General features: G+C 47.1%; 2 protein-coding genes across 3 annotated transcripts in view; both read left to right on the top strand.

The window, feature by feature from the left end:
- LOC133347803 (rho GTPase-activating protein gacN-like) overlaps positions 1-4,695 on the top strand; it is a 34,201-nt gene extending 29,506 nt beyond the window's left edge. For both annotated transcript variants that reach the window (XM_061560425.1, XM_061560426.1), the window contains 5 exons: positions 183-535; positions 2,238-2,347; positions 2,699-2,773; positions 3,012-3,081; positions 3,949-4,695. In XM_061560425.1, the coding sequence (XP_061416409.1) occupies positions 183-535; positions 2,238-2,347; positions 2,699-2,773; positions 3,012-3,081; positions 3,949-4,681 (1,341 nt within the window). In that variant the 3' untranslated portion in view covers positions 4,682-4,695. The remainder of the gene's footprint in view (positions 1-182; positions 536-2,237; positions 2,348-2,698; positions 2,774-3,011; positions 3,082-3,948) is intronic.
- Positions 4,696-4,704: 9 nt separating this feature from the next.
- Positions 4,705-9,244, top strand: LOC133347802 (mucin-2-like). Its single transcript, XM_061560424.1, has one exon. The coding sequence runs from the start codon at positions 4,839-4,841 to the stop codon at positions 7,518-7,520; it is 2,682 nt and encodes an 893-aa protein (XP_061416408.1). The 5' UTR covers positions 4,705-4,838; the 3' UTR covers positions 7,521-9,244.
- The last annotated feature ends 18,275 nt before the right edge of the window (positions 9,245-27,519 follow it).

The following is a 27,519-nucleotide window of genomic DNA, read 5'->3' as shown; positions in this document are numbered from 1 at the left end:
AAGTCACACCCACCTGTTCAGCGCCACGCTTCCCCAGATGGCCACAATGAACCCTGGGGATGGTGGAGACAGTTTTGGGAGTTCATCTCAGGGCCTTCGAGGTCATGTCCCAGTGCCCCGGCATGGTCATCATGAGCGCCGATGCGAATGGCGTCCTATTTGTGTGGGTAACGTCGCTCCAGACCGCGCTGCCTCCTCCGTTGGAGGGAGAGGTGGCGTCGCGTTCCGCCCTGCGCCTCGTGTCGCTGGAGGAAGCGCAGCGAGCGGCGTCACGCTCCCACGGAGCCCTCCCCGAGGACCTGCGGACTCCGCCAACACTCAGGCGCAAGCTCCACCACCACCAGCAGCACCACCAGCACCACCAGCACCACCACCAGGAAAGCCAAGAGCAGGAACAGCAGCATCAGGATCATCGTCCGCAGCAGGACCAAGCAGAGAATGACCACCACCATCTCCATCGCCTTAATATCCATCCGCGGGCGGACTCGGTGGGCTCGAGAATGGTGTGTGTCGGTGATGACTACCAGCTCGACAAGTAAGCGAGTCTGAGCTTCAGGAAGGGCCTCACGGTGGCGGCAGAGGTGGCCTGGGAATGAACTGGGGTTCCAGTTAACGAGTTTATTATGGTCTGAGGCCGGTTACCAATGACTGCACAGAATCGTATCGTATATACCATTGGAACCTCATTTGCCAGTAGAAAAATATGATAATTGGTTTTTTACCCTTTTCAACTTCAAGGACAGAGTTATGTTTTTTGTTTGTATTATGACTGCAAGTATTGTGGTCTATGTAAACATACTCCTCGTAAAAAAGGTGTCAGTTTTGTTGCCAGATAAAAGGGTAAAAAAACAATTATCAGTATCGTATATAGTTGAATTTTACACAATTCGACTGTATTCCAGCTCTGAGAATTGTCTTTCAACAGACCGGTCTGCTGAAGACAACGTGAGTTGGCATGTTTTGTTCGTGTGACAACTTGGTTTGATTGGCTGGAATAAACGTTCCTTAAAACTCGCTTATTTCCCCTTGCTTACCCAAAATCCCCTTCCCCCTCCCTTCCCCATCATTAACTCCATCCCTCTTCCCAACTTCCATACCCATCCATCACGCTCACTCAACATTCACCACTCATCACTTTCATCATCGTTTATTTCACGCATCACCATATGTACTACCATCCTTCTCAACGTATCTCATCACACTATTCTGCCGTACAAATAGTTAATTAACTGTTCAGCACCTTAGTCAAGGCGCTATGCGAATTAAGGAGGGTATGGGACGCCATTTGGCTTCATACTTGCAAGATCTAACCCAAATCCCATCCTGCATCGTAACATCAGTGGCAATAACTTACGTGTTAAATAATCACAATATTATTACTCAACCAGCACCTCTGGCAGTTATAGAGTTAGGTGTCTCCCATGTACCCGTGTCTCCCTGTTTCAATGGCATTTTTGTCTCCCATATAACCATGTCTCCCATGTCAGTATCCCTCTGTCTTTCCCATATCTCCCATTTCACTGCATCTCTCATGTCGATATCCCTGTGTCTCTCCCGTGTCTCCCGTGTCACCGTGTCTCCCATCCCTGTGTCTTTCCCGTGTCTCCCGTGTCACCGTGTCTCCCATCCCTGGGTCTCTCCCGTGTCTCCCGTGTCACTGTGTCTCCCATGTCGATATCCCTGTGTCTCTCCCGTGTCTCCCGTGTCACCGTGTCTCCCATCCCTGTGTCTCTCCCGTGTCTCCCGTGTCACCGTGTCTCCCATCCCTGTGTCTCTCCGTGTCTCCCGTGTCACCGTGTCTCCCATCCCTGTCTTTCCCGTGTCTCCCGTGTCACGTGTCTCCCATCGATATCCCTGTGTCTCTCCTGTGTCTACCGTGTCACCGTGTCTCCCATCCCTGTGTCTCTCCCGTGTCTCCCGTGTCACCGTGTCTCCCATCCCTGTGTCTCTCCCGTGTCTCCCGTGTCACCGTGTCTCCCATCCCTGTGTCTTTCCCGTGTCTCCCGTGTCACCGTGTCTCCCATGCGATATCCCTGTGTCTCTCCTGTCTCTACCGTGTCACCGTGTCTCCCATCCCTGTGTCTCTCCCGTGTCTCCCGTGTCACCGTGTCTCCCATCCCTGTGTCTTTCCCGTGTCTCCCGTGTCACCGTGTCTCCCATCCCTGTGTCTCTCCCGTGTCTCCCGTGTCACCGTGTCTCCCCCGTGCATCTTTGTACGACGTGGTGTTGCGTGGCAGGGAGACAAAGCGTAAGAAGGGAGGGCTTCTCTCCTTCTTCAACCGCTACACGCAGAGTAGCCGAAGAAGACGCAAGAACTCCAACGCCTCGGACTCCGTGCAGCTACGAGGTGCGACCGGCGCACGTGTACATCACGCACGCACGCACACCCACGTGTATGTGACACGCACACGCGCATACAAATATATCACAATCACGTACACAGACAAAGATTTCCCGTATAGCCTCAACATGCTTTCACATACATCACATACGACACGCTGGAACACACATTTCATGATTACACACATCGCGAGCACGCACAAACTTGTCACGCACGCACAAACACAGAGTTCCCATGTATAGCCTACATAGACCCAAAGTTGAAAAATGGCATGCATATATCTACATGTACACACACAATAAACATTCACTCACATGTGAACGTGACGCATACGCTCGTGTGCATCGGTGTGGGCAGGCTACCACGGGGAACGCGAGGCGAAGCAGCAGCATCGACTATCACAGAGCACAGCTAACCTCCTAGAGGCACATGGTGAGTCACCCCTGAGCCATCCTCCTAAAGGCCCAGAGTGAGTCACAACCATCGCTATACTCAATCTTCATTCACTGACTAAACTCACAGTGGCTAACTGAATGAATGAACTGAATTCCTCATCTCTTACTGAACCCCTATCCACCAAGACTGACTCAATACTTGACCTTCACGACTGGTATTAACAATGGCAGTGTGCGGTTTTCATGACGTCTTTCCACTTGTTTCGTCCTCTCAGATCTAACACAGCATCACGCTGGCCACAGGCTGACCAGATCCAACAGCATTGGCACCCTCAGCAATTCAGGGTAAGCACAGACACTTCGTTATTTGTCATCATCAGCATTAACGCAACAGCACCAGAAGCAGGAAATGCTGAACAAAGTTTACTTTGCTACTTCAGGCCATTGTCTGCTGGTTGTGGAAATGTAAACAAAATAATTGCCTCCATTCTGTGATATTCACTCAAGCGAGCAAGACCTTTTGTCAAAACTTTTCATCAACATTCGCTCACTGGGAATGGGGTCACTGCCTTCTGCTGCTGCGTCGATAGTCTAAGATTTCCTTCTTCAAACCATTCACGCTGCTGAGAGCCTCTCTGTTCATGGCCCGCACTCAACCCTTTCCCTTCTGTGTGACACGTAGGCTTTCACGATCAATATTATCCATGATAGAGGTTTTTTGGGTTAGATTGCGTAAATCTCAATGTGTCATTAAACCCGCCACCACCCGACACAGCCAATTAGTACACAGCTTATTACATGACAAACCTTATTAATTGGCTGTGTCGGGTGGTGGATAGTTCAACGACACATTTATGTTTACGCGATCTAACCCAAAACAACTCTACTTTCCCTTCTGCCCAATGGCGATCTTCATGAAATCTCACCGTGCATGCTTCTACCGTAGATTACATCTTAATTCCCTCTCTGCACTGATGAATCGTAGCCATCATCCCATGCAGTAAATATGCTCTCTAGATTGGCACGCAATTCCGAGTTGCACAGTGTCTTGAGGCGCTCTCGCATTCACATGCTTGATACATTCCAACTGTATTGTACAGCTACGGTCTCCCAGTTCTCCTTCACAAAAGAGCAAATGGATCTCACTGGAGGTGCCTGTGCGGTAAGAAGAGGAGAATCCATTCCTCACTGGCGATTCTTCTCGTTCAACAGGTCCACGGTCACTGAGAGCCTGAAAGAAGTTGATGCAGAATTGGAAGAGGTCAAAGAGTCAAATTTTACTCGACAGAATGTCAAGGATGGACCCAAAGATGAGTCCACCAACCTGCATTCTTCACTCCGAGACGCTGGTCCAGGCCAGACATCTGAGAAGTCCAGCGAGACACAGGCAACTCCGTCAGAGCCTCCCCTCGAGGCCGTCACTGATGCCCCCTGCTGTGAAGACGTGAGCATGAAAACATCGATTACTTCAACTCAACCTACCGAGCAGGACCTCAGTTTGGGCGACTCTGAACCACTGGTGTTGGAGGTTCCCAAAGATGAGCCCTGCGTGGACAACTCAGTAGTAAACGGGGAGCAGAGACCAGCAACTGGCACGAGCTTATTGGCCAGCGCCGCCACAGAGACAGCCGTAGCCAATGTGGAAATTGTGGGAGAGGCTGCAATAAAAGGGACAACCAATAGTAATGATTCAAAACAACGGGTGTATGCAGATGGTAATAAAACAGAGTTTGATCAACCAAATGGGTGCAACATCATTTCCAGGAATCCATCTGCTTGTGACGATGATGATGATGATCATTGTGAGTTGGTCTCAGTTCAGATAGGGACAGGTGATCACGTGATGCGCGCGTCGACGTCAGCAGACTCTCCTGAGAGGGGCAGCAGTGAAGTGACGTGCGTGGCCACGGTCCAAAACCTCGGTTCAGATTCTGCCCTCCACTGACACAACCGCGTCGGAAATCTCGGCACTTTCGTCACAAGAGCCTCTCGTCTCCGCATCCAGTGACACCGCACATGAGGAAGGTGACGCCGCCACGCAAGGAAGTCGAGAGGGAGGCTCCACCGCACCTCTCGGCAGTCCAGCGGCCACCCTGGGATGCATGAGCGCAAGCGGTACCGAGGCGAGCGATGAGGAACCGACGAACGACAGCGGGGATGAAAGCCGTGACTTGGAGACAGATAGTGGTGTGCCTGAATCTCTAACGGCGCGAAACGACGTAGACCTGGCGCAGGCTCCTAAAACGATTACAGGTGCGTTGGCAACACCTGAAACAACAACGTGCATCTCCGCCGAAGCACGTTGCGATGAACCTGAGACTGGGATAGTAAACGTAGACTCGTCTGCGTCAGAAGAGTTATCAAATGCTTCCAGAGCTCGTGAGTCATCTAGAGATGCATCTGCAGCTACTGCGTCGGCTAAAGAAACAAAGGACACACGTGGTTCTCCTGAAACAAACACAGATATGTCCGTAGACACATTGCCATCTCAAGAAGTAAGCAGAAGTATGTCACCACCTCATGGAGCAGACATGTCATCTGCTGAAACAACTATTGAGACAGTGGCATGTTGCGAGTCAGACATACACCCGTCACCTTATTCTGAAGTGATTATAGACACATTACCTTTTGATGCGTCCACACTCATAACTGTACCTACTGAGTTATGTAACAGCACATCTACAGGTGCATATACAGACACAAATCCTGAGGCACCTAGAGAAACATCTTCTGCAGCACCTTCAAACACATCTACTGAAGCTGCTACAGACACATCTACTGAAACATCTACTGACACATCTACTGAAGCTCCTACAAACAGATCTGCTGAAGCTGCTACAGACACATCTACTGAAGCTGCTACAGACACATCTACTGAAACATCTACAAACACATTTACTGAAGCTGCTACAGACACATCTACTGAAGCTCCTACAAACAGATCTGCTCAAGCTCCTACAGTCAAATCTCCTGAGGCTTCTACAGACACATCTACTGAAGCTTCTACTGAAACACCTACAGACACATCTTCTGCAGCACCTACAGACACATCTGCTGAAGCACCTACAGACACATCTACTGAAGCATCTACAGACACATCTACTGAAGCATCTACAGACACATCTGCTGAAGCACCTACAGACACATCTACTGAAGCATCTACAGACACATCTACTGAAACACCTACAGGCACATCTACTGAAATATCTACAGACACATCTTCTGCAGCACCTACAGACACATCTGCTGAAGCACCTACAGAGACATCTACTGAAGCATCTACAGACACATCTACTGAAACACCTACAGACACAGTCAAATCTTCTGCAGCACCTTCAGACACATCTACTGAAGCTTCTACAGACACATCTGCTGAAACTTCTACAGACACATCTTCTGCAGCACCTACAGACACATCTACTGAAACACCTACAGACACATCTACTGAAGCATCTACAGACACATCTACTGAGGCTTCTACAAACACATCTGCTGAAACACCTAAAGACACATCTACTGAAATACCTACAGACACAGTCAAATCTCCTGCAGCATCTTCAGAAACATCTGCTGAAACATCTACAGACACATCTGCTGAAGCATCTACAGACACATCTGCTGAAACACCTACAGGCACAACTGCTGAAACGCCTACAGACACATCTACTGAAACACCTAGAGACACATCTACTGAAGCTCCTACAGACACATCTACTGAAACATCTACAGACACATCTGCTCAAAAAGCTTCAGGCACATCTGCTAAAGCACCTTTTGACACATCTGAAGTACCTTCAAACACATCTGCTGAATCACCTTCTGGCACGTCTGCTGGAAAACCTTCAGATACATCTACTGAAGCACCTTCAGACGCATCTGCTGAATTACCTTCTGACATGCCTACTGAAGCACCTCAACACGCATCTTTTGTCACAGACATGCACTTGTCCACATCAAGTGAAGCTACTGTAGACACCTCAGTCGCTGGTGAAAGTGTTCAAAATGTGTTCATGTCAACGGAGACCATGACCATCTCCAAAGTGTTCCCACGACAACGTAATGCACACCACTTTAAGCCAGCAGATGAGCAGTGTGCAGATCAATTACCAACATCAGCAGATGAGGTTGAGGCCAATGTAGCAAATGCGGACACTTCACATATTGAGGAGGCCAGAATATTGAACTTTGGATATCCCGCAGTAGATCTGGAACTCTCCGAAACTGATAAAGCACTTTTAACCACAACCACAAACATCTTACTGGACATTCCCATTGATGTCAAGATAGCAGAAGACATGGCATCCCGTGGACAAAGGCCACTGCCCAGATACGGGATCAAAGTGAGTCCAAGATCTCCTTCTAAAACCATCCAACAAGGATTTTTTTATCACAAATATAGCCAAGCGCTGGATCTCGATAGCAACCGCACAGAGTCCAGCGTGGACGCAGATCCACCTTGTGCTCTGAAGCATTTGGCTCTGCAGGAAGAGGGCGCACGAGGAATGGAGCAGAGAAGAAAATGCTCGGCGATGGACTCAAAGAACAAGTGCGCAGGGGAACCCAGAACTCCTGGACTGAAGGGTAATGGGCAATTCAGCCCGGAGAGTGGAGGGCCCCTTGAGGAGGTGTCTTGTGAATCCGCCGAGCCGTTGGGGATGGACGGTGTGGCCCTGCAGCCAGCAGACACAGAACTGGTTCGCACCTGGGTCGAGATTCGGCTCAGTAAAGCTTTCCCAGTGGTCCGCTCGAAGCCACAGTTCACCAGCCAACTGGGCAGCAGATAAGTTTGCTTAATGTGTCGTTCACGAAAGTGTGGATGATGGGAGACCACGTGAGCCTGCTGTGGTATTGAGTGTTTGGTCACAGGGCGAGGGCGATTTCCCCTGCATGCGGGTGACGTTTCTCGGGCATTGAGTGACTCGTCGGATTATTAGTAGCGCTGAACATTTTATCGATTCGTGAACAGTGGTACTTAAGCTCATGTAGCACGTTGATCGCCCGTGTAGGAATCAACGATTTTCACACACATGTCATATGCAACGGGGTCACGTGACCCCTGGAGCCGCTATAGGTCGCTACATTAACCGTAAAAAAAATTGTGTTAATAATCAAACCCAATTGCGACCATGATTGTGACATTTCATCTAATTGCATTCAAGTGAATTTGTGACATCCATGATTATGGATTCAAGATATAACACAAGCGCAAACAACGTCCAGCGGTTCGCAATATCGCCTCGCAACCCAGATGCAGTAGTCGCGTGGCGATGCGCATTATATACCAAGCGCCATGTCTGCGTGTATGTATTATGTACATGCACGGACACGCAGTTACAATGCACACCGAGTGCTTGTACACGGCACGTGTACCACGTCGGCTCAAATCGTAAGCACTTGCTAACAGCACTTTCTTTATAGTGGTGAAGAGTTGTGCTGGATAATCGGGGACTGTTATTCCCATGCGTTTGTTTGTATAGAGGGCGGTCCGTTATATATTACATGTCGTTTGCAATACTTGCGGTACTGAAGGAAATGTTTTTTGATTGAGAATTTTTTAGCTTTTTGTTTTTATATAAATATGCTCATTTTACACTCGTTCATTTTCAGGCAGCCAAAAAAGTGCCTTTTCCGAAGTGCTGGCTTTACCATTGAGTTGTCATATCATTGCGTTGTTATATAGCAGCGGCAGTCATTTATGCAATTGCATCTCACAGAATGCTGCGCTATTCTCAAACCCGGAGGCGCATCGGTTGAGATGTGTCCATCCAGTTAGCGATCAGTGTTAACCATGTTGGAGGAAAAGCCAGAGAACTCAAGCGTGCGAGGGGACAAAACTCTTTCTCATTCAGATAGTCTCAGATGATATGCCCACGTTGGCTGTACAGCCCTCTCCTGGCAAGCCAGGGTTATGCCACCTCGACGCCTACGGAAAAGGGGTGATTCACAACATCCGTGCAACCCCAACCCTCGATGCTGCCTCGCGTACATAGCCACCACCGCCTGGCCACTCTCGGTAAACAATAGTTACATGGTTCATAAACTTAGTGGGGTGAATAGTAGAGCAGTTCATTTTGAGTCAAAGCATCATTTCCTACTGTAGAATCTAAACTGGTGTTGAATTTGGCAGAATAACACAAAAGACAAAATTGTTAATCATTTTCTAACACCAATTTAAATTACAGTGTAGGAAATAATGCTGCTGAATACCACAGACAAATCCACGTGCAGTCACATACGCTCTGTGCACGCATGACACACTTTCATTTGCTCGCATCTGCACGCACGCTGCTACTTCCTTCCACATACGCCCAGTTAAATGATCACTTCCATATTGCACACTCGCACACACAAGACACCCACGCCACGTTGCACACATTCTAGATTTGAAGCTTTCGTGACTGCAAGGATTCATATTCTTAGGTTTTTTTTCGGTAAAGTCACGTAGGTAAAAAAATTAAATTAATAAAAGTAAAATAAAATAAAATATTTTAAAATATTTTATTTTACTTTTATTGAAGTAAAATAAAATATTAAAGTAAAATAAAAAAATATTTTTATTTTACTTTTATTAATTTTAATTTTTTACCTACGTGACTTTACCGATAAAACCTAAGAATACGTTGCACACACACACTCGTTTCAACATGTGCACGGACACACAGCGCTTGATGACGTAACGCCTCGATTCAACAGATTCAAACTGCACAATCTGATTGTTACGTGCCACAACAAGGCCGGCATTATCAATGCAAATAATTATAAATCCGCGCAGTATATAACAACGTAATGCATTCCTATTTGACCAATAAATGCGAGTTGAAGTCATGCCCCGATTCGTGATTGGTTAACGTCACACAAGACATGCGTTGATTCGGCATTGCTTTCTGTGGCTTGAGAACGTCATAACGGCTGTTGTCAACCACGTGGCCTCGTTTGACACAGAACCCTTGTCTCAACTGACACAGAGACCCTCGTTTCGGGGTGGGCTGCCTCCAGCACGGCGGTGAAGGCGAGGGTTGGGGGGATCACCGCACAAATGTTGTGAAACTTCCGTTGGCATCGAGGTGCCATACCCTGGCTTTCCAGGAGAATGCAGGGCAGCACGTGTGCACTAATCTCCATATGGTCACATCTCTACAGGGTAGAGTGTTGCTTCCTCACGCCACGTGGGTTATCTCCGGGTGCTCCAGTTTCCTCCCAGATGTATAACTGCTCATTGTTGGCATTGGCTCGTTGTTGGCATTGGCTCACCGCCTGGCAGCTGCCGACTTCCCGCTTGCCTCGAGTTCCTCGCACCTGTGTCGTTCTTTTTCTCGAGAGTGAGCAAATACTGCGTGGCAATTGACGATTATTATTAGAATATTATACAATGATGACGATTGTTAATTCTAATCCCCTGCTGGTTGAAGGCCTCCCAACACCATGTGGGATTCATACTCTTAGGTTTTTTCGGTGAAGTCACGTAGGTAAAAAATAAATAAATATTTTTAAAAAATCACGACGTTTCGGAGGCAACACAAGCTTCCATCTTCAGGTGGAACCGTCACAGCACGATAGCTGTATCAAGTAAAGTCTTTATTTTTTATTTCTATTTCTACTATTATTTGTATTATTTATTTTTGTTGTTTATTTATTTATTACCTACGTGACTTTACCGAAAAAACCTAAGAGTATGAATCCTTGCAGTCACGAAAGCTTCAAATCTAGAACCATGTGGGATGATTATATTATTCCCGATTGTTTATAACGGGGAAAAGTAGCACAGAGTTTGATTCCTGGCCGCGGCTAACATCAGTAGCAAGTGACTTGTATGTTAACTGCCCCCTCCCTTCCCCCCAACCTTCACCAATCCGAATTTGTCAAAGGTGGTGAACAGGGGCGGTTTCTTCATTAGGGCGATTGGGCGACGCACCACCAATCTCAACCACAGAGTTACGCTAGCCGTTACTGTGCCTCTGGATATAGTCCAATCAGCGTCATGTCACGTTCTGTGGAGTACCGCCTCTTTTTGGGCGATTTCACTCTGGCTGAGAATCGCCCAGAGTGTTCCCATAGACTCACATTCAAAGATGATTTTTTTCGAACGGCGGGCGCTGCAATGCATTCTCTATGGCTTCCGGGAGGGCTCGCACTAACGTGCTTACGTCATCATACGTAAGCACGTTTCAGTCAACAATATTATTTGTCGCCACCTAGTGGAATCTTTAATAAAATAAACTGAGTGGATTGTAATAATAGTGAGTAGAGAAACAAACAAGATGTATTGTAAGAGTCACTTTATTTTTCATTAATATTAAAGAAGTGAAGTTGCCTTTACATGCTTAAGCTGTTAATTTATCCATTGCATGGGTGGACCTTATCCTTATCAATCATCCAGACATTTGCCCCCCCTGAGAGATTTTGCAGGAGCCGCCACTGGTGGTGAAGTATGGTCAAATAACTCCCATGGCCGTCTTGGCTTGGAAATATCTTCATTCAGCAGTGGATTGTTGACATTAGTATACACACTCGGTTGTAATTAAACACAGTGTACAAACATTCATCTTATACACATTCTATTTACAGTGGCTTTGTTACAGCTGATGAGTACAAATTAAGTGCCTTCGAACCAATATTATATATAAAAACACAGTTAAATTTCGATTTAAAGCTTTCGTGACTGCAGGGATTCATCTTCTTGGTTCTTTCGGTAAAGTCACGTAGAAGGGAAGAAATGAAATATTAAAATAAAACATAATAAAATAATTCTCACGACGTTTGATGCTGCTAATCCTGCATAATGCATGCGCATAATATGACTTTGAAACCCCCCCGCCCACCTCCTACGCATTTCCCATGAATATGCTAAATTCCTCTTGATATGCACATTATTTTGTTAAGGCGCTCTTCTTCCACCTCCAACCCAGCTTATATATAAGCTCCAAGCTTGGCAGTGTCTCATTCTTCACCTGAAGACGGCTGCTTGCGTTGTAGCCGAAACGTCGTGAGAATTATTTTATTATGTTTTATTTTTATAATTTTATTACTTCCCTTCTACGTGACTTTACCGAAAGAACCAAGAAGAAATAAACACAGTTGTTACATTTCCTTTGTTAAAAAAAAACACATTATTATGAAGATATACTGTATATGATGGCATTGCAGGTTGCGCAGTTTAAAGTGACATTGTGATACACGGGATAGAGGAATACGGCTTATTCGGATTACAAGGCAGTCGATACGGTAGGGCTTGCCCAGGCGTTCATGATGTCCATTTCAGAGCCACCGAGACAGCATTGCTGAGATCCTCGGTCCCAAACCGGGCATGCGACCACGCTTAGACCGAGTTGGCACGCGTTTGAAGACTAGGACTGAATATTGCACGAGCATTTGAATGTATACGTTTCTTTTTGCACTTGAATCAGCTGGCCCAATCATGATGGATAAATATCGTATATACGCAACATATCGTGGACATGACGTGCGGCCGAATATTCTGCACCGAGCGTGAGTTAGGTCTGTCTCGTGTTGACGACTCTTGAACTAGTTATATGTCGTCATTGTCTCGAGATGCCCTTGGAGGCGTGTGGATGCCACCATTCTGGACTCAAGACATGGGGCTGATATAAACCATGCGCTACGGGCATGGAAAGTGTTCAATTTTTTTCATTTTTTTGCCATATTTATAGTATATATGTTTCTCTATAGATCGTGGATATTTTACACAGAAATGTATGGACTTTACTGGAATGTTGATCAATAAAGACACGCTCTCTCGCATTGTTCAAAACGCGTGTGAAGCCTGTTGAGATTCAATCGAGTTTTCCATCAAAATCGAGTGGTCTCAATAATTTCCAGATTTTGCTCACGAATACGAGGAGTTGTGGCAGAACATTTACCCGAATTGTGTTTTCTTTTCCTGACATTCTGTGCCAGAACGTACGTCAGTACTCTACTCCTAGTTGAGATTTATTTTTTGTGGACAAGTTGCAGTTGAGTGGCAATTTCATTCTTCATCCACATTTTTCTAACGAAGACGCGGAGTAACAAGAAACGTGGATAGCCTGCGACTCTGATACGCAAAGTTCATGCCCCATTTTTCGGCGTGGTTAAGAGTAGTTTTCTGGCAGTATACTTGTATATACGATATATCATTATAAATTCGTAGTACATTATATATGATTGGGACTCTAAAATACTGTCAAACATGGAAATTTAACGGTAAGATTTGGAAATAAATAATAAAATTTCGTTATCGTAACGAGCTGAGATTGCAATACTTTCACAAATAACCAAGCTAAACACGTGAAGTTGGTAAGTCGGATTTATCGGCACAGCATTGCCGATGGCAGCACTGACAAATTCTGGGTCACTGTGCATCTGTAACATGACGTGTAACCACTGGTATCCATTCGCTAGGAGGACAACTCCAGCATTCAAAGTGTCACTGCTCCCCTGCATCAACCCTGTTATGTATGCTTTGTGTTATTGATTGAACAATCTGTTTTGCTCTGTATTTTGGTGTCATTTTATGTAAGCCCTCTTGGGTTTCCAATCTCACCTGCACACCTTGTTACCTTGTTTGTTTATTATTTGCACTCTTTGCCTTTCACTTTTATTTTTTGTGAGAATAATAAAATGAAATCTACATTGCTGCTCACTCAGAGAACGATTTGGAGGCACTGCTGCAGGACATGGAGCGTGCTACTCAGAGGAGGGGCCTTACCATCAGCCCCACCAAAACTAAGCACCTGCCTGGGTATGTTGTGTCATCAGACACTTCACCGCCCTCTGCTCCCCATTGGTGATGAGCAGTTGTGGAGAGAGGTTTCCATACCTCGGCGATGTGCTTACGACTAGCTCAAATTTGACAGCAGAGGTCTCGCTCCGAACCAGTCGAGCGGTATTATCTTTTCATCGGCTGCGTAACACTGTGTGGAAGCTACCTGGTCTGAAGCTCCACACGAAGTTTCAGGTCTCCTCGGCCACAATCATGCCCCAATTTCTCTATGCCTACGAAAATTGCCCCCCACCCCCTAATGGAACATCTTCGCCGGTTATAAACATTCAGGCTAGCCTGCTTATGATCTTCCCTGGGTTTAACCAGGCTGGATTGCGTGAGGAGCTCACAAATCCTTGAAAGATCTGGACATGGTCTCATCGATGAGCTCCTCCAGTAGGCAGGGTTGCATTGGCTGGGTCATGTAGGCCGCATGCCCAGCCGGTGATGATTGCCAACAACAATGATCCGACAGCTGGTTTGAGCTCATCATCGCATCGAGGCTTCGCTCTCTCCACGCGCCCGTGGTGCTGTATTAGCATTGTGTGTGGTAATATTGGGTCTCGTCCGCCAGGTGGCGCACCACTCGTGTTGATAAACACTGCCTGATGGGACAAATAAAGTCTCAATAACTGAGTGTATGTCTACTCTTTGGTTCTTTCGGTAAAGTCACGTAGGTAGGAAAAAAAATATCTTGATTTGAAGCTTTCGTTACTGCAGGAATTTATTCTCTTCGGCTCTTTCGGTAAAGTCACGTAGGTAGAAAATAAAAGTAATAAAAAAATATAATCCAGCAGTGGAACTGCTGAACCAGCAGTGTTTGTTACGTTTATATTACAAAAGTTGTTAAGCGCGGCTTCAGCAAGTGACCAGACAAATACAAGCCAATTGTACAAGGGGCTTGCCCTTGAAAGTGTGCGCCTAACGGCAACGCTTCGGTGGCGTGGCCCAGTGGTTTGAATCCGGCAGGCCGCCCTCGTTATCGCTGCGGCTCTAAAATCCAGGATTACGCCTCGTCTGCTTCACAGTGGACGATACAGACCCGCTGACGTCACGCCAAGCGAGTAGGGCAGGCATTGCGTGCCGGCTTCGTGGTCCACATTTGAGCCGAATTCGCGAACGTTCCACGCGCAAACATTACACGCAATATGGGATCACGCGTGGCAATCGTCGTCGCCTGCCGCGAGGCAACGGCAGGCGATGTGACTCACAGCGCGTTCCTTCGCAGAAGCCGTTGCACGATAAGAACCGTGCCTAATTACAACTGCTGCGCTTGTGTATGCCTATTCATATTCTTAGGTTTTTTCGGTAAAGTCACGTAGGTAAAAAAATAAAATTAATAAAAGTAAAATAAAATAAAAATCACGACGTCTCGGAGGCAACACAAGCTTCCGTCTTCAGGTGGAACCGTCACAGCCCGACAGCTGTATCAAGTAAATGAGAGATTACAAGAGATACCACTCCGTATATATAATGGTTGAGGGTGGGGGCAGGAATGGCCCACTTGCGTATGCCCCTTAGCAGCAGTTTAGTTGTACGAAGCTACGGACTGTTACGCGGCAAACCTTGATGACAAGTGAGGTTTAGCCATCGAACATCATCATCATCAGCACGACGTGGGTCTGGACGAGAGCTCGTGAGCGCACCCCTCTGCTTCCCCAGCGGATGCCAGCTCCAGGCATGAGCACTGATGGTACACGCAGTCCGCTCGGCCGTGTCCATCTCCTCCCGTTCATCGTAACAATTTCAAACGATTCAAGTTCGGAGGCGACGAGTAGACGAGGCACTGCGTTGTGTCACGTCCTCCGGAGAAGCGCGCGACGCCGCGACAGGCGAGGAGCAGAGCTTTGTGAAACGGCAACGCGTTATACTGGTAGGAATCTCCTGGTTACACCAGCCCACAGGGGGTTATTGTGTCCGTCGTGCAGGGAGGGGCTGGGTGGGGAGGGTGGGGAGGGGCTGGGTGGGGGGTGGGAGCGGTGGGGTTGGGTGGGGAGGGGCTGGTCACCCCGTGGTGCCCTTATAAAACTCAACGTTTCACCTACTCACGCCGGCTTGTGCCCGCCCTCACAGTCGGGCATATTTGCGGAATACACCACGCCGCCGTTGACCGAGCAACATGAGTTTCATACCTGTCAACCCCTTATCAGTGCTCTACCTTACTACAGACAAATTCAGACCTTATTGGTCACCCCGTGCCCTTATAAATCTCAACGTTCATCCTATAAAGTCTCATCACAGGGGAGAAACACAAACATATATACTTGTTTTGCCCGTACTGAAACAGCTCTACGCCGTATGGACCCGAAAAATCAATTCCCCCGTACAAGAATACGGGGTAAACCGTGACGGATGGACAGGTATGGAGTTTTCAACCTAGATTTAACCTGCCTCTGCACGCTGTGTTATTGCAAACGGGTGAATAATTCTCATTCGCATACAACGCCACCTTTCTATATCTGTCATCAACCATCTGCTTCTGTCAAACGATGTCACCCACAGTGGCGTTGGTGCTCCCATGACGAGTGGGTGCCGCACACATCTCAATGTGGTTTCAGACGCAGCGGCACGTCGCAGATCTGCCGCTCGCGTGTGTTGCAGCGCCAGCGATATTGAGAAACGAGGACACTGCATTTGTTTCATGTAACACACGTATCGACGAGGGAAGACTGCACCGCATGACATCTCAGCGCGAGATCTGTATCCGCTAACGCGGTAGGTGACGACTGGTGACGGATACGTGCCCCGCTTGTGCAACTTCAACGTCATGTGGCGAAACCCATGCAGACGTAACACGGGAGATACAACGCGGTCTGTGTGAGGACATTGCGTGCGTGCACTGAAGGGTGTGAGGGTGAATGCGTGTCTCTGTGTGTGGGGAGCGGTGGTGTAGCGGTTAGCGCCACGCTGCGCAATGAACCCGGCGACCGGGGTTCGATTCCCGCTCACGGCCAACACCGGTGACAATTATCTGAACCGGTCCCGGGGCGCCCCTAGGTCGACTCAGCCTCAAATGAGTACCTGGTACGGTGTGTAGTAAACATCTCCACTGGGGAGACAAAGGTGGTCGGGCGTGGTGCTGGCCACCCACCCCCTCGTGTACCGTTTCGGCCTTCATAGGTGCTCGCTAACAGCACTTGCCCCTACAGTCTGTTAAGGCTATACGGTGGATATTTGTCTTCGTATGTGTATGGGTGTGAGCAGCAGCGGTAGCATAGTGGTTAGCGCTCCGAACCCAACGAACCCGAGTCCGGTTCCCGCTCATGACAAATAAGAGTGGCGAATATTTTGATACTTCAACCGGTCCTGTGTTTCCCCTATAGGTTGGCTCAGCCTTAAATGAGTAGTGCGGTGTGTCAACGTCGGCACTCGAGAGACAAAGGCGGCCGGGCGTTGTTGCTGGCCACCCTCGTGCACCATGCCGGCCTTCCAAGGTTTGCTCGTTAACATCATTTGCCCCAAGAGTCTATTAAAATTTCTATCTTTTACAGGGAATGGTTATCTTCCTGTGTTAGTACATTCGTAGGTATGTGTGCATATATATTTTCATATATGTAGTGAGTTCAACTGAGTCGCAGACGTACACTTGGAGGCCACACATTTATTTAACTCCAACACACGGGGTAAACTTCCCCTTAACAGAATAACAACCTATGGTGGTGACCACCAGGCTAACTACACTAATACAACGTAACTGCTACTACAGACCGGGACCACAGCTCGGGTCCAGGTCCACGTGTTGGAGACTCGGTAGGACGTAGACGAAGGCTTCTTCAGGATGAACAACAACGCCGGCCCCTCAAGGGGACCCGGCTTATATCCTCTGCAGCGTGGCTGGCCCCGCCCTTGGCCACACCCACCTTCCAGAACCCTCGAGCAAAATCTCGACCCCGACCACGTGACCACCCCTAGCCCCCACTTGGGGCCCCTTTGTAAACTTAACTGGTCACGTGTCCTCTCGGGTTAACTAGAGTGCCATGGCCTTTAGTAACCCCTTTCCTACGGCCGACAATCCCCCACCCTGTCCTGTAGGGCTGGGACTGCACGCCAAGCGTGGTGCCATCCAGCGCTATCAACCAGCGCTCACGAGCCCCTCCCGGTACTACACCGCACACCACGTGGTGTCCGCGATGTCATTACACCGCACGCCGTGCCTCTCTAGGGCCAGCACTTCAGAGTGACCTCCCGCGATGTCACTACATATATACAGGTATGCGTGTGTGTGTGTAGTCTATTTATAATGCTTATTTTACCAGGTAAGACCCACTAAGCTAGTTTGCTCTTTTTTCAGAAGCGGTCTGTCCACAAATGATAGCTCAACGAAGTGGCTTCTGGTGTGGAAATGTATAGCATCCAAATACTCTAAACGCGTGTTTTTAAATGTGGAGGGGAGGACCCTGAGAAAAATTCCACGTAACCACAGGGAGAGACATGCAAACGCCACATATAGAGCAGGCATCAGGGTCGGGATCGAACGCACGACCTCCTGTACACCAGGCGAGGTAGGTAACATCTGCGAGCCACCGTGTGTGCGGATTGAGTGAATGTGAGTGCTGAGTGATCTGTGTAAACTTCGTGACATGCGCGTTCCCATGTAGCTTCTGGTAATCTCAGGTTAACCCTCGATCGCAGTTGACTCCTACATTCACAGCGAGTTGTATCCAAGCGTGTGTGTTGTGAGAATGCCAAGTATATACTAATGCTGCTTTTAAACGAATGAATGGATAAATGTGTGCATACAAACGAGACAGCAAAACGAGATAAAATATACGAAGGAGATGTTAAACACGAGACGAAGCATCGTGACTAATGAAACACTGGGAGGGGGCATGAGGTGGCGTGTAGTGACATAGAATTGGTCACTTAGCAGCACAGCGCTGGCTGCTGGCAGGGAAGGAGATCTGCAGCTCACAGCAGCCCCGACTGACAGCAGGTCACGTGATAGACCAGAGAGGGATGTATGGGGAAAGGTGACTGAAGGGTCACATCGAGAACCCGCTGGTAGGTTCCAGAAACGGGGCGTGGCCGGGGCGGAGCCAGGCCACGCTGGCAGTTTAAGAGGAGCCCTGGGAGGGGACCTCGGGGCTGTCGTGTGGAGTGGGATCCCGTCTTGCTGCTGCTGGAGTCTTCGGCGCCGTCTCCGTCTTCACCATCTCGGCGTCGTGAGTCAGGCAGTCTGCCAGCTGTCCTGACTGGGAGCTGTAGTTACTCTGTGTGAACTGTTAAGGCTGTTAACAAACAGAGTGTCTCCTACTCTTAGTGTCTCTGAGTCAGTCACTACACATGTATTAACATCGCCTCTATACTGCACCCTCGAGACATGCTTCACTTCAAGCCTCGGCTTCTTTTCAAGACTGCAGTGATTGTTACAAAGATTCGTCGCGTTCTGCCCCTTGCCCGCCTCTCGTTTCTCCTCTCGCTGTACTCCCCAGTGCAATGTCCCCTCTCCAGCAATGCCACGTCTCCTTCGCACTGAGGCACACACACACACTTGGACCTTCATACTCTTAGTTTTTTTCGGTAAAGTCACGTAGGTAAAAAAATGAAATGAAAATTAATTTTAAAAAATCACGACGTTTCGGAGGCAACACAAGTCTACATCATCAGGTGGGACCGTCACAGCCAGATTTGCTGCATCAAGTGAGGCAGGGATTCCAAGATGCAAGTTCTTAAATACAAGTTAAGGGGGAGGAGAGGGAGGGAGCTTTTCAGAATGTGGTAGCCAATGACTGGACGTTCGTTCGATGGGAGCTCGCTCCTTTCTCGGCTTCCGCTCATGGTGTCTCGAATTCTCGTGCACTTTAACTTTGTGCCGTTGAGACTTGGATCTTGTTCAAGTCGAGACGTAAGACTAATTAGCTCGAATGTTTTTATTTAATTTGGTATATGTGATTGCCATTTTATTTTTCGTGTCTGCTATCCTGCATGGAGTGCATTCAGAATTATTAAAATGTGGTATCCATACCACATTTCCACCCTATCTGACAAGACTCACCACCAAAATTCACGAATCCTCAATAGTAACATTGTGACCATCTATAAGCCACAGAGCTTCACAAAGAAAACCAATCTGTCAAAAACAATGACATTCATTTTCCCTCAGCGACAGTAAAATATATTCATCACAACGGCACTTGCCCCAACAGTTGCCCCAGAAGCGTTTTGGGCTAATCTGGTTTCTAAAATATGTGGATAAGAAGTGGGCCAGGAGGGGGGTCAGGGATTTGGTCGTTTAGTCCAATTCCTTACCTTGGACAAGATGGATATCCCAACACCCTTCTTTGTACACTTTCTTTTAACCCTTGTTACATTTTCATTGTCAATTTAACACGCAGGCTTTCACGACCAATAATATAGGTTTTTTTTTTTGGGTTAGATCGCGTAAATATATAAAGTGTAGTTAACCCCACCACCACCCGACACAGCCAATTAGTAAGGTTTCTCACGTAAACAGAACGTGGCCAATTCGTTACGAGTACAGCAACACACCGGTGTGTTGGAGGGCAAATCCACAACATTTACAATCTGAGTACGACGTTTCGCCAATAATTACAACTAGCATCGTAATTGGCATGTTCTGTTTACATGACAAACCTTACCAAGTGCCTGTGTCGGGTGGTGTCAGGTTTAACGACGCATTTATATTTACGCGATCTAACCTAAAACCCCGACGTTTTCGGTTCAAATATCATCGAAACAATGTGGCCACACGTTCTGGTGATCCGGACAAAGCCGAGTGAATTGTACATAATAATGTGGTGATCACGTCCCTTGCACGCTAGACATGACAATGGGAATTGTGCCTAATTCATGCTGTTTGTGTGTTGTTAAAGTTGCAGGACTGTTAGCGAGCGCCTATGAAGGCCGGGCATGAATGATGGCCAGCATCATTCACGCCCGGCCGCCTTTGTCTCTTCAGTGGCCATGTTTACTGCACACCGCACCAGGTACTCATTTGAGGCCGAGTCGACCTAGGGGATGCCCAGGACCGGTTCAAATAATCGTCACCGGTGTTGGCCATAGCGCAGTGCGCTAACCGCTACACCACCGCTCCCCATAACGACGCACACGCGCACACTCACACACAGGTATTCTGACACACGCGCGTGCACAGGCGCACACCTAATCCTCCTGTAGTTGTTTCTGGTATTTGAAGGGTCTTCAAAGCACTGATCCTTGTTTAAAGTAAAATGTCAGACCCACATGGCCGTCTCCGGTGCCTCCATGCATTTTACATTCAAGGTGCGGCTTAAGTGAACGGATGGATATATTACGAGACGCATTTTTGACATAGTTTCCTAAAACGTGCACTCTGCTTGTTGACTATTTGCGCAGGTTGTTTCCTTTACAATCGTCGTAAATAATACCGCAATCGTGTTGCCTGATGACGTTTTCAAGCGAGGTTTGACGTCACAACACCAATTGTGGACTAATTACAAACACATAACTCACTCTTATCTTGCTACGACCGACTAATCCTCAATTGCTCTTTAACTCGGAACGCACATTAATTACTACCACTATGTAAAGCACAAATTCGACCGAAGTTGGCACATTGCTGCCATAATTAGGGTGGAACACGCAGTTCCCACCTCTCTGCGCCTGATCGACTTCAGAGTAAAGCAGTCCAGGTGAACGAGGATCCTAAACTCGCTCACCAGCAGTCGGTCAACCCCTCGTCATTCTTCTATCGCTACTACAATGGCGACAGTCCCCGTTAAATTCACTCATTCATTCCTCCAACCACGTTGTGAAATGGGTTTAATGAGCTGACTATTTCGTCTCGAGCACCTACGTTGTGTTCATCCACCACGCAGTGTTTCACCACCACGCCGTGTTCACCCACCACGCAGTGTTTCACCACCACGCCGTGTTCACCCACCACACAGTGTTTCACCACCACGCCGTGTTCACCCACTACGCCGTGTTTATCCACCACGCCGTGTTCACCTACCACACAGTGTTTCACCACCACGCCTTGTTCATCCACCACGCCGTGTTCACCCACCACACAGTGTTTCACCACCACGCAGTGTTCATCCACCACACAGTGTTTCACCACCACGCCGTGTTCATCCACCACACAGTGTTTCACCACCACGCCGTGTTCATCCACCACACAGTGTTTCACCACCACGCCGTGTTCACCCACCACACAGTGTTTCACCACCACGCCGTGTTCATCCACTACACAGTGTTTCACCACCACGCCGTGTTCATCCACCACACAGTGTTTCACCACCACGCCGTGTTCACCCACCACACAGTGTTTCACCACCACGCCGTGTTCATCCACCACACAGTGTTTCACCACCACGCCGTGTTCATCCACCACACAGTGTTCACCACGCCGTGTTCACCCACTATGCAGTGTTTCACCACCACGCCGTGTTCATCCACCACGCTGCAGGTCAAACCACTTCTTTCTGATTCTTTCTTCGCACTGCTTAACTTTGGAATTCCTTCCCATCGTCTATTTTCCTAATCCCTCATTACCCTGCTGAATCCCATGAATGTGTCAACTCTTATCGATGACAACGTTGGCAGTACCGTTTGTTGCTGGCCGCTTCACGTATTTGCGCCATTGTGCCCTGTGCTCGGCAATTGTGTAGCAAAAATAACTCACCTTAAATGCGCAGATAATTTGCATAAATTGTGAATAATAAATTCACGAGCCGGCAAAACTGTACGAACGAGACAGAACGAATTAGAAACGATACTGATAAGACGCTAAAAATAAAAAATAAACATTCCAAAATTGAATCGTGACCCTACATAATGACATTTCATCAACGGATGTTGTGTCGCATGCCAACGAACCAGGTTCAACTATGCTTAGCTTCTTTGGGTTCGAGAAGATCTGGCCATCTTGTTTTAATTGATCTTGTATCCCAATCTCAGGCTCCTGATACTGAGCCTCAAATCATTGGGGTGTTTTTAGATTTTAAACTATGTTTGCTTGACGTGACATCTGCTGTCAACGCAGGACTCGCCCCATTTAGAACCTTCGAGCTCACTAGGACCCTCCTGCAGTAATACGCTCAACTCAACATTTACCAATGGGGCCACAACTTGTCAAATGACAATATTCCAAACTAAGTAAAATACCTAATTTTACAAGACTAGTCCTTTTTGCGTCGTTGTTACTCGTGAGCGCACTAAGACCATCGCTCTAAACACTTGAGAACCTGGAACCTGTAATCAAGCCTTCATTAGTATCGCCCTCAGCCACGTGCCCATTACCTCCATTCCCTGTCGATGAAACTGAGTTTAAAAGCCACCGACTCCAATCTTAATTTCGCTCTTCTGGCACAACATTTCACGGCCATGATGATAACGCAAGGCCCCCGTGCACGTTCCCAGGGTTTTGGGTTACAAGGGTATCGATAGCGCCGAGAGCCAGCAGTCCTCTCAACCCCAATGTCATCAGCGCCGTGCGGCAGGAGGTGCTCACTCTGGTGAAACGGATCTGTTGTTGACGCACGCGCGCACGCACACACCCAGGTGTGTCCAGCTCGCACTGGTTGCTCTGTTGGGGGGGGGCTCCAGCAATGCTTCGTGCACGCTTCGAATCTTTTTTTTTGTTTGTAGCACCTCAAATACACGTGTGTGCGTGTGCGTGCGTGACGTCAATCACTGGATCCGTCTTGAAATAAATACGCTATTCAGAATAACCTGGTGGCGGTGTTGGGCGTGAAGTATTCGGGTTGGGGAACGTGTGTTGTCGTTGTGGAAGGTCACCGAAGCAAGACGCTGCGTTCGCTTGGAACGATTCACGCCCCCCCCTCTCCACCACAGCTCAAGATTCTAAGACGGCACGATATCGATCACGATTCTATTCAAAATTCGTTCACATTTGTCTCGTTTTTTGTCTCCTTTATAGCGTCAATATTATTTGTTCTACTCTTATCTTTAAACTAATCATCAGTAGCCACGGTCGACCCATTGTTTGACGATGGCCTCCACATGCTATTGCCACCCCTCATGGTGTAATGCCCCCAATCTTATTGGGGTAATCTTATTGGGGCATTGCAATGTCCCAATCTTAAAGTTAAATCCACATTCACGTAGCATTCCCTGTGCTTAATTTGCATTGGACTGTCAGAATGACTCCATGAAACAAAAACATCGGAAATGCACAAAACATGTTTTCACTCATTTATTTATCTTCCGTCGCTGTGAACAGGCCCTTGGTGAGACTCATTCTCTAATTACTCTTCTTATTAATAATTATATTCGGTCATATTTCTACCTGGGGTAGAGCGCTAGTACAGTGGCTATCGAGGTATGTCTTCTTGGTTCTTTCGGTAAAATCACGGAGAAGGGAAGTAATAAAATAATAAAAATAAAACATAATAAAATTATTCTCACGACGTTATTTTTATTATTTTATTATTTCCCTTCTACGTGACTTTACCGAAAGAACCAAGAAGATGAATCCCTGCAGTCACGAAAGCTTTAAATCGAAATTTATCGAGGTATGGTTTGAAACCAGTGACCCGAGTTCGATTCACGGCCGAGGCTAACAACCGCGTGGATAAGTGTAGTTAAACAAAACTCCATTTGTCTATTGAAAATGGCTGAATTTATTTCATATGATAAAAAAAATGTCAACCTTGATCTGTGACAGCTTAAATGACGGCGTCCGTTTTGACGGATGAATCAAATGCCTTTTCATCGTCCATGAAGACCAGGTATTGGATACGATGTGCGTAATGGTATGTACAAAATCAAATAAAAAAACCTTGTCTATATACAGCTTGCGCATGTGGTTGATCGACTTCTAAAAAGGTCCATTATTCAGTTCCCCGTGATCTTTTTGAATAAAACAACGAATGAAGCATCATTCCACGATGAGGCTCAGTATCCCGTGCTGTGCACCCGTGGCGTTATGGGTTAGAGTTCATTTTGAGCCAACAGCTGGTCCCGTTGCTTTCTTGATGTCCACGGTTATTCCAATTGGTCTGGGAGCTCTCCCTTTTCATGTTATGAAGGACAGATTACTTACTCTTTGGTTTTTTCGGTAAAGTCGCGTAGGTATAAAATAACTAAAAAAGCACGACGTTTCGGGCGCAACACAAGCGTCCATCATCAGGTGGGAAAGCTTGGTCTGCTGCTGAGGCAGACTGTTTGCCTCAGATTCTTAGGTTTTTTCGGTAAAGTCACGTAGGTAAAAAATTTTAATTAATAAAAGGAAAATAAAAATAAAATAAAAATCACGACGTTTCGGAGGCAACACAAGCTTCCGTCTTCAGGTGGAACCGTCACAGCTTTCCCACCTAATGATGGACGCTTGTGTTGCGCCCGAAACGTCGTGATTTATTTTATTTTATACCTACGTGACTTTACCAAAAAAAACAAAGAGTATGTATTCCTGCAGTCACGAAAGCTTCAAATCAAGACAGATTGCTTCTTCATTGTAAAACAGGCAAATAACATCAACTCGCTACACTTAAAAACTTGCTTTCATCACGGATGGCTGTCAATCGAGGTGACATGCAGGAATTCAGCAGTGCCGGCTCAATGCTCCCACCCAGCGATTCTCAGACCTTTTCTCTCCACCGCACACATTTTCGAGATTATTCAATTTTCACAACAAACCAAACAAAACAAAAACATCAATGTGTGTGGGTAGAAATAGGTAGGTGGTTTCGCGGTTAGCCCACTGCACTACGAACCCGGCGACCCGATTTCTATTCCCGCTCACGACCAAAAACAGTGGCAAATATTTGAACCTGGCCTGGGCCTCTCCACCCACACCCCGCGTGCGCTGTGCCGTCCTTCATTGGGGCTCGTTATCAGCACTTGCCCCTACCGTCTGTTAAGGATACACGTGGGACCTTTGTCTTTATTCTGAGTGAGTGGATGTGAACGCGTTGTGGCTGAGAGAGAAATCACGATCCTCGCGCTTTTATCGATCTCATCGAGAGCAAGGACATCAAGTTGCGCTGCCAAAATCCGTGACGACAATTTGATGGTACACAAATGTCTTTGATTAATGCCAAAGCCAGGCGATCTGATGTTTGGGCCTCGAGTGAGGTGTTTATTCCGGATATCCGCGTTGTTCCTCTCCGTTTGCAGCGTTCTTCCGGATGTGGGTGAGATTGTAGGATGGTGTCAGTGTGGTACCCAGAAGGAGGATCGGGACTTGTGTCAGCATTGAGGTACATTGTTGAAGTCTTGGGTGATGGGTAGGTTGTCGTTGGCAAGAAAACGTGTAAACTACCTTGCAGTTTGCATGACTCAGCAGATATTTGGTGGCAGAATTTTCGCCAAAAACAGGGAGCCAGGATTGGTGTTAGCTTCAGTGTTGCAGTTATGTTTATTTAATTGTGCATATAGCCGCTTTGTGTACGAGCTCCCGGACCAGGCTGGAACGCAGTGAGAGGGTGGCAGTTCGCAGCACATCGGCTGAGGCACCCCAGGTCGTTCCTGCAAGTTTCTGTAGCAGGGCGATCCCTCATTTGGTCTTTTCACACATCTCTTTAATGTGAGGCTTGAAGGTCGGAATTCGGTCCATTATAGCCCCTTAGATATCTTAGGGTGGGGTCATAACGCATTGGGCTGCCTCAAAAGGACACATGAAAGGTGGCATCTACTGCTTGATTGTTCGGATGGGAAGCACTTGTGGTGATTTTGGAAGGATTTGGTTGGAGTCACCAGCGAGAGAAATAGGCCTCCAATGAAGTCGGCTTTTGGCAGTATTCGTAATGTTCTCGAGGTATGTGCCGCGTGCGGCAAGTGCTTTGTCGTCTACGTACACGAACTGGCGAGATGATGCACATGGCAGGTCACTTACATGTTTTAATTTTAGAACTTTCGTAACTGCAGGAATTATTATTTGGTTCTTTCGGTTAAGTCACATCTAAAGATAAAATAATAAATTAAATATTAATTCCTGCAGTCACGAAAGTTCTAAAATTAAGATTGAACCACTTCTATGGGGAAGTTTTAAGCTTATCTTTTTTCTTTCTCTCTGGCTACTTGTTCTCTCTGCCTGTGTCCTCTCTTTGGAATTTTCACACTTAAATTCTAACTTAGCAATCTTTGAAATACGTAATCAACCAGGCTATGCGTTAATTGTGTGTTGACCGACCCTCTGTGTTGTATTACATTACATTTCGATATTTTACTAGGTTATTTAATTTTAGTGTGTCCTTCTGATTTTCAGGCTTGCTTGCCGTGCCATCGCACTTGCAGCATCACGTTTGTTGTCCACTCATTGATATGCTATTTTTTTCTCTAACCCCCTCCCTCTCTCTGCCTCCGCCCCCCTCTGTCTATTTAAGGCCACCCCACAGAGACGATCACCCCTCTCTGTTACCTGTGTTGCTCTCTCTATGTATCTTGGTGATATCTGTCTACTAATATGTCTTTCTATAGTTTTCTGGTTAGATTTTATGTCGCTATGTCATTATACCTGATGATGATTGCTTGTGTTGCAATCGAAACGTCGCAATATGCTATTATTTAATTTATTATTTTATCTTTAGACGTGACTTTACCGAAAGAACCAAATAATAATAACAACACTTACATGTTTGTTATAGTGACGGTGCTCGTACCGAGCCTAGAGGGAGGCCATTGTTCATGCAGCATGCTGGTAATGCGTATGCTGATAGCTATAGATGACTGGGTGGATGGTTTCATCTCAGAATCAGAGCAAGAGATGTAAATTATGCTGGGTTTAAACCGAGTGATCTCAGCAATACTGGCTCAATTTCTTTGACATGGTCATTGTGAATCACCTGAGCCACACACAGTCAGCCAAACATGGCTTTAATTCATTCGGGTTTTCAGAAAATATGGTTTCTGAAAATAGTCATTGTGAACCCGTGAGCATCTCAGCCACTCAAGGGTCTGCATGGGGCGCCGCTGGGTCGAGATATTAACCACCTCACCTGGTATACAAGAGGCCATGGGTTTGACCCTTAACCCTGACGCCTGTATGTTTGAAGTTTGCATGTTCTCCCGGAGCAGGTGGACTGGAATTTTCTCTGGGTCCTCCAGTTTTTCCCTCCACA

The sequence above is a fragment of the Lethenteron reissneri genome, chromosome 26, assembly GCF_015708825.2.
Source record: "Lethenteron reissneri isolate LAM-NWPU_2019-01 chromosome 26, ASM1570882v1, whole genome shotgun sequence".
Lineage (NCBI taxonomy): Eukaryota > Metazoa > Chordata > Hyperoartia > Petromyzontiformes > Petromyzontidae > Lethenteron > Lethenteron reissneri.
This window is presented reverse-complemented; position numbering and strand designations above follow the sequence as displayed.